The sequence below is a fragment of the Vespula vulgaris genome, chromosome 2 (assembly GCF_905475345.1).
Source record: "Vespula vulgaris chromosome 2, iyVesVulg1.1, whole genome shotgun sequence".
NCBI lineage: Eukaryota > Metazoa > Arthropoda > Insecta > Hymenoptera > Vespidae > Vespula > Vespula vulgaris.
In genome coordinates, this window is record NC_066587.1 from 3,920,291 (window position 1) to 3,932,546 (window position 12,256).

Below are 12,256 nucleotides of genomic sequence, written 5' to 3' on the forward strand. Positions count from 1 at the left end.
CTTCCCTTCGTGACTTTCAGGTCTCTAATTACATATTGGAAGTTCACGCACGCGATAGCGGTTTGCCAATGCTTTCGAGCTTCGTCATGGTGAATATCGAGATTCTCGATGCAAACGATAACCCACCATTGTTCTCGATGCCAAATTATACAGCTGTCGTTCAAGAGGACAAACCAATCGGTCACGTTATTCTCCAATTTGTCGTTACCGATGCTGATACCGAACCCAACGCTGCGCCTTATACGTTCGACTTTCGTTCTGGAAACGAGGGTGATGCCTTTAGATTGGAACAAGACGGTACTCTTCGCACAGCCACTAAATTTAATAACAGAGTAAAGGACAAGTACATATTGCACGTCCGTGTATTCGACAATGGAAGTCCACCTTTGTATTCTGATTCATGGGTAGTAGTAAAAGTAATCGAAGAATCTCAATATCCACCTGTCATTACGCCTCTTGAGGTGATCATTAATTCTTACATGGACGAGTATCCTGGTGGTGTCATCGGTAAAGTTCACGCGACGGATCAAGATCAATACGACACGTTGTTGTTCAGTTTGGTGCCGTCTTCACCAATACCTAATACGGATCTTTTCGAAATAAATAAATTCGATGGAACCTTAATAGCTTTACCTAGACTCGATGTCGGTGAATACAGAGTTAACGTTAGTGTGACCGACGGCAAGTTCCATTCTCATTCGATCGTCAAAGTTAACGTCGATCTGATAACGGAGAAGATGTTGGAAAATTCGATGATCGTAAGGTTCAGAGAAGTCAGCCCTGAGGACTTTATATTGAGTCATCGAAAAGGTTTCGTTAGAACAGTTCGTAATGCTATAAGCTGTAAGTTAAAAGATATCATCATTATTAGCGTACAACCATCGCTCGATGAAATCAACACGATAAAATCACGAGCGATCAGAGAAGTCGTACACAACGATCTAGATCTTCTTTTCGCTGTGAAAAAACCAGCCACGCCACTCGGAACGATCACATTTTTCTCATCGGAAGTTCTCAGAGAAGCCTTGAATCAGCATATCGAAGAGCTCGAGGAGTCGACGAAACTGGTAGTCGAAGAGATCGTTAGGTTCAAGTGCATCAAAGGTTATTGCGTCTACGGAGATTGTCATTATAAGATCAGTTTGGATCCTACGTTGATAACACCAGTCGCGACCGACGTGATGAGCTTCGTATCGCCGCGACATCGTCATAAAATGGAATGTGATTGTAAAGAGGGATACGCCGGGAATCATTGTGAAGTAGTTGTCAACGAGTGTGCTCGAAATCCATGTCCACTATTTAAAGTTTGCGTACCGGATTCGAGCATTCAAGGATACTCTTGCCAGTGTCCGGACGGCTTTGCTGGACAAACATGCGACATTGACATTTCCAAGTGTCACGACGAATCTTGCTACATACCACGAAATCCAATATCTTTCAGCGGCAAAAGTTATGCGCGTTATAGGATCGACAAGGCTCTCATAAGACAAACGATCGAAGATCGCCTTAGTCTATCCCTTAGGATAAGAACGATGCAACCAACGGGTAATCTCATGTATGCGGCTGGCAAAGTGGATTATAACATTCTTGAAGTAGTCAACGGCGTTATACAATATAGATTCGACTTAGGAAGTGGCGAGGGTTTGGTCCGAGTGAGTAGCGTCTACGTCAGCGATGGACAATGGCACGAGATTCAGCTGGAACGTGAAAGCAATAGCGCTAGATTGACCGTCGATGGAAAACATGTGGCACATGGTTCAGCGCCCGGAATTAATGACATCCTCAATCTTCAATCGGACGATCTCTACTTGGGTGCCGAAGTACGACAGCATCCCTCGATTCTCGGCTTCGAAGACGTACAAAGAGGATTTGTTGGTTGTATGGACGACGTGAGGATCGCCAGAGTCTCAGTTCCATTGCACATGAGTGGTGCCAGTAGCGTTGCGATTTTAAGACGTTTCGCCAATGTCGAGTTCAGTTGTGATACCGCGGTCGTCCTAGTTCCGCCCGGTATTTGTGGTTCTCAGCCTTGTCAAAACGGTGGTACGTGCAAAGACTCTGGCGCGGATAGTTTCGAGTGTCAGTGCCACAGCAGGTTCGCTGGTACGACCTGCCAAATTGACACGGATCCGTGTGCTTCGTCCCCTTGTCTTTACGGTGGTCGTTGCAAAATCATTCCGGAGGGTGGTGACTTTACCTGCGAATGCGTCGGACCTAGTTTAACCGGCAAACGCTGCGAATTCGGAAAATATTGCAGTCCGAATCCATGTAATCACGGTGGTGTCTGCGAAGAGGGTAACAACGGACCGATATGCAAGTGTCAAGGCTTTACGGGCGAACATTGCGAAAATGATGTTAACGAATGCGATGCGAATCCTTGCACGAATGGTGGAACTTGCGTAAACGAGATCGGAACGTACAGATGCGTCTGTCCACCGAACATGACTGGCTTGAATTGCGGAAATCCTGCTTACTCGACACCCATTATATCCAGTCACTTTAATATCACCTGGGAACAACTCATGTGGATCGGCATCGCCGTTGTCGTTAACGTCTTTCTCATCGTCGTGTTCATTGCTTTCCGAAGAATAAGAATGAAACGCTCGAGAGCACGAGCCAACAACATCAATAACGAAACGAGGAAGCAGATTGTTTTGAATTCAGCCCGACCTCACGAGCACGAGTTCAAGCGCAGCTCGAAGTTGAGCAATCTCGAAGTGATACAGGTACGAAATCTTCGTGCAAATCTATTATTTATTTGAGATCGCGGAGGATTACTAATTCGGAGCTGTTTAAATTCGGTTAGCAAAGCCGTCCCAGCTTCTCCGTAGTTCGCTTTCTCTCGACTTATCAAATGCGAGATTAATAATAAATACCGAAGAGAGAAGCGAAATAGAGAATAGTAGTAGTCGCTTTAACGCGTTAAATTTCAACGGCTCCTGGCAATAAGCGCATGCACTTGAAAATTTCATTTAAAGCCGCTAGTCGTAGTTACTTTGTGCGTCTTTTCATTTCACGCCGTTTTTTTCCGTTTGCGATCATTTTTGCGAGAGGCTTTTCCTTTCGTCTATGATGGACAGGTACGATGTATCACCTATGTACATTGTATATATACCTTCCCATAGACGAAGTACGTGTGCTTTGCGTTTTTTTAAGGTTTTCGTGTGATTCTTTTTTTTACAGAGAGAACCTCCCCAATGTCCTCCCAGACCCGCCTCCTACACTCCCAGTTCTAACAACGAACCAACCGCATATGGTAACACCGCCGCGGTAGCTCTCAATAATTTGGATACCCTGCGTAGCTACGGTAGCGCGGGCGACGAGCTGGAGAATTTTCCGCCAGATTATTTAAGAAATTTGAATCGTACCACTCCCGTTCCCCCTCCGTCTTTAACCCTTGCCAATCCAGTGGTCGGTGGAAATCCCACGAGCAGCGACACGGACAGCCTGCATAAGCCCACGTGGCAAGAACAGATGCAGCTGGCCTCTTTCATCACGGATACGACCAAGATAAAGAACGGTGAGTGGAGTGCTGGCTAATGGGCCTTGCTCTATTCCCTTATCCTTTGATCGATCCTCCTTTAGCTTTTTACTTTATGATTTGCTTGCTGCATGTTTTCTCTCTCTCTCTCTCTCTCTCTCTCTCTCTCTCTTTCTCTCTTTCTCTCTCTATCTTTCTCTCTCTATCTTTCTCTCTCTCTCTCTCTCTCTCTCTCTCTTTCTCTCTCTCTTTTTCTCTCTCTTTCTCTCTTTCTCTCTCTGGCTCTCTTTCAAATGGGTGGAATCAGGGCTTCTTTGTCCAACGATTCCTTAATCAATCGCCATCGTTCTCTAAAACTTCTCTCCTCGATTATCATCGAGTTCGTTCTCGTCGGCGTACGTACATGCGCGTCTCTTATCTCTGGGTGTGTAGCCGATTCGATTAACCCCAGCATTATCGTGTTGTGTGCACTAACAGACCTGAAACGAGCGAGCCCAGTGGTACCGGAGCTGACCACTGGAGGACTTCTACTAAATTCAGCTCGACGAACGCCTCACGGAGGTGGGACCTCTATCGCTTCCCTGACGTCCATCGAGGATGATCCTCGCATCGTTGGTGGTAAGTCGATACGGTCTGCCTGTCGATTTTTCTTTTTTTGATTTTTTCTTCCTCCTTTTTTCTTCTTTATTTTGTTTTATTTTTATCCCTTTTTTTCGGGCTGCTTCGCTTGTTGCTATTATCCATATCATAGAGTATATACTATTTTCTATAATTCTTTTTTTATCTTTCTTCGTCGTATCTCTCTCTCTCTCTCTCTCTCTCTCTCTCTCTCTCTCTCTCTCTCTCTTTCTTTATCTTTTGATCTTGATCTCTTCTTTTATCTTTCCGATTGAACAAGCTGCTTCCTTTTGCTCCGTAACGCGGTACTGCCAACAGGCTGGCGCATGTAGGCGTGTTCGGAGTACAGTTGTTGTCTGCAATGCTTTTAGGGTATCACTGGGACTGTTCAGACTGGGTCAGGCCAAGCCAGAACCCCTTACCTAACATCACGGAGATACCTGGCAGCGAAGTTCCAGACTCGTCCAGCTTCCACAGCAATGAGAGTAACGAGTCGAACACTCATCAATTATCGTCAAGTAAGGAACGGTCAAGCATGTAGGGATTAATGTATACGCGTTAATGAGCTTCATACTACTACTGCGGATGTAACTATTCTGCATAGCATAATAATATCCTCTTTAGATCATTAGACGCTTGTAGCACCTGCCAATGAAGATGCACTTTAATCAGGGACTAAACGATACTTCTAAGAATGACACGAATGCATGCATTCAAAACTATCTTTTTCGAAGATGCTCTCTCAAACACACTTCTATTTTCTTTTTTATACTATCCTTTCTCTTTCTTTATTTTAACTCATCGTGCACATACAGCGTCTGTATAATTTACTACCTCGCCTAAATCGTCCCTTTCAATTACTTATACGAGGAGATTACGAACGGATCAAATTCTTTATGAAACAACAATGAGCACATTAAATATTCATAATGCAAAGTAGATCATCCTTAACGAATTCAGGATACCATCTAACAAAAATTGTGTTATCCTTTAGTATAGTCGATATAATTACGCTGGCATGCATACGTTGGTCGATCAAAATTAAAAAAAAAAAAACAGAAAAAGAGAAAGAAAAAAGAATAAAACATGCCTGTAATTAGACTTCACTTTTTTGTCGAAAAGAACGTTTCTAAAATGAGATTAAAACTTTAAAAGTATCGATGAGAATGCAAAGAAAAAAGAGAGAGAAACAAAATATCCGATGTTTATTAATTAATTGAAATTTTCTTTCGCAGTGCACGGTCCAATAGATCAAACGAGAGACATCGAGACTTTGAACGAGGATCAAGAGTCCGAGTATGTCGGTGATTCGGAATGCGGAACCGAATTCTCGGAACGATATCACCACTGTACCGAGACGCAACGTTTGAATCCTCTGGACAGTGGCGGGGAAGGGGAATACAAGTACAAAGGGTCCGAAAGTTATCTACGACATCCGAATTCTTATCTGCCCCATTATAATATTCACACGGATACCGAAAACGAAACGAATCCATTGAACGGACGTTTAAGCACACTCGAGTCCGACGAGGAAGAAGATGACGTAGTGCCTTATGGTTTTCCAAGCACCCGCCGCAATCGATGCCACAAAGGGGATGAAGTCGACGAAATTGGTTCGGTGATCACGACGCTCGAAGAGAGAAATTCTTTATTGGGTGGCGCTACGAGCAACAGTGATCTCTCAACGAATCTTTGCGAGATCGATGATTCCGAATACGAGATCGCCGATCAAAAAAGTAATGGACGTTTGTGGTTGTCTGGTAACGGTATCACTCAAACCTCGGTGTGACGAACGGTGCTACAGGAAGATTCGACTAGACTGATCCGAAACGCGTTTTCCTTTGTGTTTTTCTCGACACGACGAGGGAATCCGGGTGTTCATAAATCTACAGTTTTGTACATAGGTATTATCGAATTAGTTAGACAGTCTGTACAGGTAGAGTTACGTAAATAAGGGGACTGATAACATTATACACGTTATTATATTAAAGAGACCGGTGTGCGATCGTCTACTATATCTCGAGCCAACGGTATATAATTGATTAATTAATTAATTAATTAATTATTACAACACGAGTACACCGTGCCTCAAAATTCTCCACGCGATACAGAGTTTTACGTACCAACGTACTTAATTCTATAATTCCTCGGAAAAGTTTACTTCATGCTGCTCGATACTAACCAACCGATTTTTAATCCTGGATAAGAATATTTTTTATTTGAATTTCTTTGCTAATCGTTCATCAAGCTTATATAATCGGTATACGCCGAAGACTATTTCTGAAATTGCTTTTTCTTTCGTTTGCTAATTTCATGAAGGAAAAATAGAGAAAAAAAATTAAGTCCGAGCAAAGAGATATTCCGTGCAAACTACAAACATTTGTTATATAACATATATAATATATAATATATATATAATATATATTATATGTATACATATATACATTCAAGGAATTATTTCATTTTAGATTTAATGATATTTCATCGCTGAAGAGAAGTAAACTTAATGAATCACGACCGCGTCGTCAGACCAATGACTATCGTTTAACAAATCTATCGTTTAAAACTTGGATATTATCCGTGACTATAATTCCAGTGCTAAAAATACATAGGTATTCTTTATGTATTTTTACTATTTGCTAATTGACTTTATTTTGATTACGTGTAAATGAAGACAAACGGACTACTTAATGAATATAAATGAATGAATAAATAAATAAATATATATATATACACATATATATATATATATATATACACACAGACACTCACATGTATAGAGAATAAGTACTGTATAGATTAGGAAATGAATTGACTCTAGCGAAAGAAAAAAAAAAAGAAAAAAGAAAAATTGCGCTAATTCTGCGAACGTTAAATGCACGCATCGGTCGCGGGCAGTAAACGCAGATTAATTAATAATAATTAAAAAAAAAAAATAAAAAATAAAAAAAAAGATATGAAATATTTTTACTGTGATGATAATAATGTTTATACGATGATCAAATACTATAAATAGTATCGTAATAATTGCAATGTTAACGATGCGAGGTTTTATAAAGAACAAAAGAAAAACTAAAAAGAGGAATATGAAGAGATCGAGGACGACGAGAAAGCGTGCGTAAATCGAGTCAACGTTTCATTCGTTTAAATTTTTTAATAAATCATTTTGTTTTTCTCCTCTCCCGTAAGTCACCATCGATTCTAAAGCGACACGATCGATCGCATTTATACATGGTGCTACTATCTTACGTCACGCATCACCGATTATATTTATGTCTCTTTAATAAGACTGCACAGCGAAGAAAACGTTTCGCTGACCGTCATTGCTCTTCATCCTTTCATCGTTCATGGGTCATTCATACGTTATAGATTTTGCAATGATATAAATGAGATCCCTATAAACGTTTAAAAAAAAAGACGTACTTCTTACACTGCCGATTTCATTCTTAATGCCATATTAATGAACGCATTTTTGTTGAATAATTTTTTACAAATTATATATATATATATATACATATATATGTATATATAAATATATATATATAGACACAAAGACACAGACACAGATATATATATATATATATATATATATATATATATATATACATGTATAAAGAAAGAAAAAGAGAGAGAGAAAAAGAGAGGGGGAAAACAGTTATTACGTGCCTAAGGTCTTTAATCATTGTCACTTCCCTAACGTGTAATTTCCGTTTTATCAATATATGTATAGAGGCAGCTTAAATGGGTGAGGTATATATGTTTTTATACATATAGAGAATAATTATCGAGAAATTCAGTTTTATGTTCCTGTTCGTTAATGAACCGTGCGTAAGTGTACGTCCCATACGTCGTATTTTAACGGGACGAAATTAGCAAAACGCAAAATGTTTAAATAATAAAGCGAAAACAGGGTGATTTTTCTTTTTACGTTTGACCAAGAGCGGAAATAAAAGCGTCTTCTTACGTAAGTTAAACATTATTGTTTCGTGCAGATTGAAGGTCTCACGCGTCATTCATCATATGGATACAATTGAACCTAGATAATTTATTCTATATTAGAATGAAATAAAAAGATTGTACAGTTAATTTAAAATAGATTGTATCGGGATCGTCATCGATGAACGTTGAGACTTTTGATCGGCGTCGAAATAGCAGACTCTTCTTAAATGTTAAGATTAATTTTAATTATTGACAAAACGATCTACAATTATATATAGCCCTCTCTGGTCAAAAACGTTGAAACGAAGTTGACCTGCCATTCTTTTTTATACATTTTATTTAAAAATGATCAAAGCGATTACGCGCATATCATCTTATTAGAAAGAAGAAAGAAAACATTATAAGATTAAATGATTTAAATAACATCGTGCAATTAAAGAAATTTGGCTCTTCCTCCGGCCATTACAAAACATTATCCTAAAACGTATTAATAGTTACGTTACATTTACTAGTATGATTTACAGTAAATGTAAAGATTTTATTGAGCGATTGGAATTGACAAAAGAACAAACATAATTGATTTGTATGGCATCGTTTTTTTTTTTCTTTTTTTTATAATGTTTTAAGAGAAGCTTTAACTTTAGGCCTACACGTACTCGCGGATCGTTTTAGATTTCAAATCAAATAAGATTGTAGGAGATAAATGTTTGTTTTCCATGTCAGAAATAAGGATACACGATGACTGTTTACATGAATGAATTATTAAGGAAGTTTAAGTGGGTACAACTTCTAAATTCTCTTCAGATTAGCCCTGCTCATAGAATACATATCGATAACACAAAATCTTTCAAAGAATGAGGAACTTGACTTATTATAATTATAAGGCTATAATTAATTTGTACAAGGTCAACCTATTGTAATAAAGAAACCAATCTTGCCTATAATTTATCATATTATTAGTAATTATCACTTCATTTCCCAATTTTTATATTTATCATCAAAAACGTCGAAAACATGCATATAACTATAACAGGTAAGATGAATTTAAACAATAGTTTATTACCTTTCGTTCGAAGTGTGTTACTTTATCGACAGATATATTTAGGTAAAGTAAGCTATTCCTACTTAGTCGATTAAAATGGAATCTACTGTTATCGTCGCATCGATAAAATTGGCATCCTCTCTTACCGTAGATCATTGTTAAATCAGTAAAATAGGTATCTATTATTAACGATGTTTTTGTTGTCGGTAAAACTATTGCATTTAAATCAGTATTCAATCTATTTCTCGTCTTTTAATAGAAATATATATTGTATTATTATTATCGTGTCATCCCGTAGAAATAATTCATTGTTTCATTATTCATATATTCGATATATTTCGATGGTTTGGAATTATGTAGATATATACAATATAATATTTCTTTTCGTTGTTATATATAATCAAATTATACTTTACTATTTCTTTAATATTTTTAATATATTGTTATTTTGATTAAACCCATAAAATAATGTGAGAGAAGCTATTTCCTGATATATGACAAAAGTATTATACGAACGTAGTCAAGTTTCTTTAAATTTGTAATATATTGTTATTTCGATTAAATCCGTAAAGTTATTGAGAGAAATTATCTCTTGACGCACGACGAAGGTATATATACGAATGTAGTCAAGTTTCAATTTTAAATTAAATCTCATTTCAATCGACGAATGTCAACAATGTGAGATACAACTACGTACCTATCACATATACACAATAAATCGAAAGAAGGGATGGGGAGTTCTTCTAAGTTTTCGGTTCTTTTTTCCTACACCCACCGCTGATGTCACATCTCGAGTGATATTGAGTAAACAGTCTTAAAGGTCGTCTTTGATTCGTTCTAAAATAATAATTGTGTTAATTTCTAATAATAATCGAGATCTATCGATTGAATTAAGCCTAAGGACAAACTAGTACTTATATTGAAATCGATATATCGCAGATCTTATAAGAAAACGAACATGAGTAGAGTGTATAATTTATAGAAATGTATTTTATTCGTAATTTAGATTTTTTATGATAATTAATGAATTATCAACAGTTAAATTAGGCTTACGATATCGAACTTTCGACCGTGCTCTAACCTCTACTTATAGAAACCAATGTCGACGTTAGATATCAATCGTCGACATCGTGGTATTGTATTGTTACTTAATAACAATTATACATAAAAATTGTAAAATTTACAATACCCGCTTAAAAATATGGCGGGATTGGAAAGCTACGAAAGAGTGTATCGAGGACGTTTGATAGAAAATCGGGATGCAAGAGATCATTTGCAACAGAAATATCATGGCCATGATGTTATTCATCCTTTGGATATATCAACTCCTCATCCTTTAGCAGAAGATAGTCCGCCTCACGACGATGGTTAGTTTTTTTTCAATATGCATTCTGATTGTTTATAACGCAGCGATTGAAATATATTTTATATCGTTTTAGATGTCGTGGTTAAAAAGTATATAGTATTAGGATGCAGTCTAGTTGGTCTAATTACAGAGAATTTATTAATTCATCCTTTTATTGTCCTAAGAAGACAATGTCAAGTCAATCCTGGATCCGCTAATTATCATTTAGTACCTTTTACTTTAATTCCTATAATGGCACGATTACATCAGAGTCAAGGTTTAAATACTTTGTGGAAAGGAATCGGTTCTGTCTTACTAGTAAGAGGCATGACACTAGCAATCGAAGACCTGATTTCTAAAGTTACACCATGGCCAAAGTAAGGTGATAATTTATGTATTTATAAAAATCTATTTATATATATTACTTGTTATAATTATACATGAACTCAAAGAATATATAGATCAATAATACTGTTGTTAAAATAATAAAAATTTAATTCCAGAGAAGTAACATGCAATAGTTCTTTGAAAGCTTTTGGTCAACACATACTTCTCAAATGGTAATTAGTATTATTTTTCATATTTAACGTATGTATTAAATCTTTAAAATACTGTTTAACTAATATGATTATTACTGATCTAACAGTGTATCTCTAGGCATAGTAACTCCATTTTATTCTGCTTCACTTGTGGAAACAGTACAATCTGAAATAGCATCTGAAAGCCCTGGCATTCTAGATGTTTTCCGAGATGGTGCTTTACGTTTGGTTGAAATTAGCAATAAAGGTAGACTCATACCTATTTATGCCCTTCTACCGCCTACTATAGCTTATGGAGTAACTAAGTATCTCTTTACTCTTATTGTAAGGGGTATTACAAGTCGTATCATGCATATAAGACATAAGCATCGTCAGGAATATATGGTAAAATATTTAAGAAAATTTAATTTGTGTTATATGCATATAGTGATGTGTATAAAAAACGTTTTTTTATTGATTTCTTTGTTTTTAGGGAGCGTATAGTCGTGATTTACTATCTGAAACGCTTATTCAGGATATTGAATTACAATCAATATCAATTTCTATGTGCACAGCTGATGTATTATTTTATCCATTAGAAACTGTTATTCATCGTTTGCATCTTCAAGGAACACGCACTATTATAGATGATTTAGACACAGGAAGGAGTGTTACTCCATTGTTAACAGGATACAGTGGTGCCACTGATTGCTATCGCACAATAATTTCCACAGAAGGTCCACTGGGTTTATATAAAGGATTTGGAGCTCTTATATTACAATTTGGGGTATATGTTTTCGTATTACGTGCAACTAAATGGATTTTAACGGAACTAGTCACGAAATTGAGACCTAAGCCTAAATGTAAACCTATTAAATCGTCTGAAAATTTATATTATAGAGATTCAATGTGAATATTTTTTTTTTTCTTTTATATATATAGGTTGTTTAGTATATACAAAAAATATTTTTAGTAATTAATTTAACAACTGAATTGCTATAATGATTATATAAATGAAATTTTGTGCTTTTTAACCTTAAGGTACTTCTGTAATTAAATATATAAAATATTACAGAAACAATGAAAAAATATTAATACTGATAACTTCTTAAGATTTTAATCTTACAGACATAAGATCAATAATGTATAAATTTAACAACCCACTGCTAAAACTGATTTATATTTAATATTTTCTTCAGTTAAAAATAATGTATCAGTATATAACATTATTAATATATAATACTATTTTGAAATGACAAATAAATTTCATAGACACTATAAATTTTTATGTATTTAACCTACAAATATTATTC

The 12,256-nt window shown here is 36.4% G+C and overlaps 2 protein-coding genes across 10 annotated transcripts in view; both read left to right on the forward strand.

The window, feature by feature from the left end:
- The window catches only part of LOC127072517 (fat-like cadherin-related tumor suppressor homolog), a 291,697-nt gene extending 282,715 nt beyond the window's left edge, over positions 1-8,982 (forward strand). For 6 of the 9 annotated variants that reach the window (XM_051012955.1, XM_051012956.1, XM_051012952.1 and 3 more), the window contains 5 exons: positions 21-2,726; positions 3,184-3,520; positions 3,959-4,099; positions 4,471-4,617; positions 5,335-8,982. In XM_051012955.1, coding sequence (XP_050868912.1) covers positions 21-2,726; positions 3,184-3,520; positions 3,959-4,099; positions 4,471-4,617; positions 5,335-5,888 — 3,885 coding nt within the window. In that variant the 3' untranslated portion in view covers positions 5,889-8,982. The remainder of the gene's footprint in view (positions 1-20; positions 2,727-3,183; positions 3,521-3,958; positions 4,100-4,470; positions 4,618-5,334) is intronic. The other 3 variants (XM_051012957.1, XM_051012960.1, XM_051012961.1) reach the window with 3 other exon arrangements.
- A 762-nt stretch (positions 8,983-9,744) lies between these two features.
- Positions 9,745-12,170, forward strand: LOC127072536 (mitochondrial outer membrane protein SLC25A46). Its single transcript, XM_051013004.1, has 5 exons — positions 9,745-10,447; positions 10,520-10,802; positions 10,929-10,985; positions 11,072-11,348; positions 11,437-12,170. The coding sequence occupies exons 1-5, from the start codon at positions 10,282-10,284 to the stop codon at positions 11,854-11,856; spliced, it is 1,203 nt and encodes a 400-aa protein (XP_050868961.1). The 5' UTR covers positions 9,745-10,281; the 3' UTR covers positions 11,857-12,170.
- The last annotated feature ends 86 nt before the right edge of the window (positions 12,171-12,256 follow it).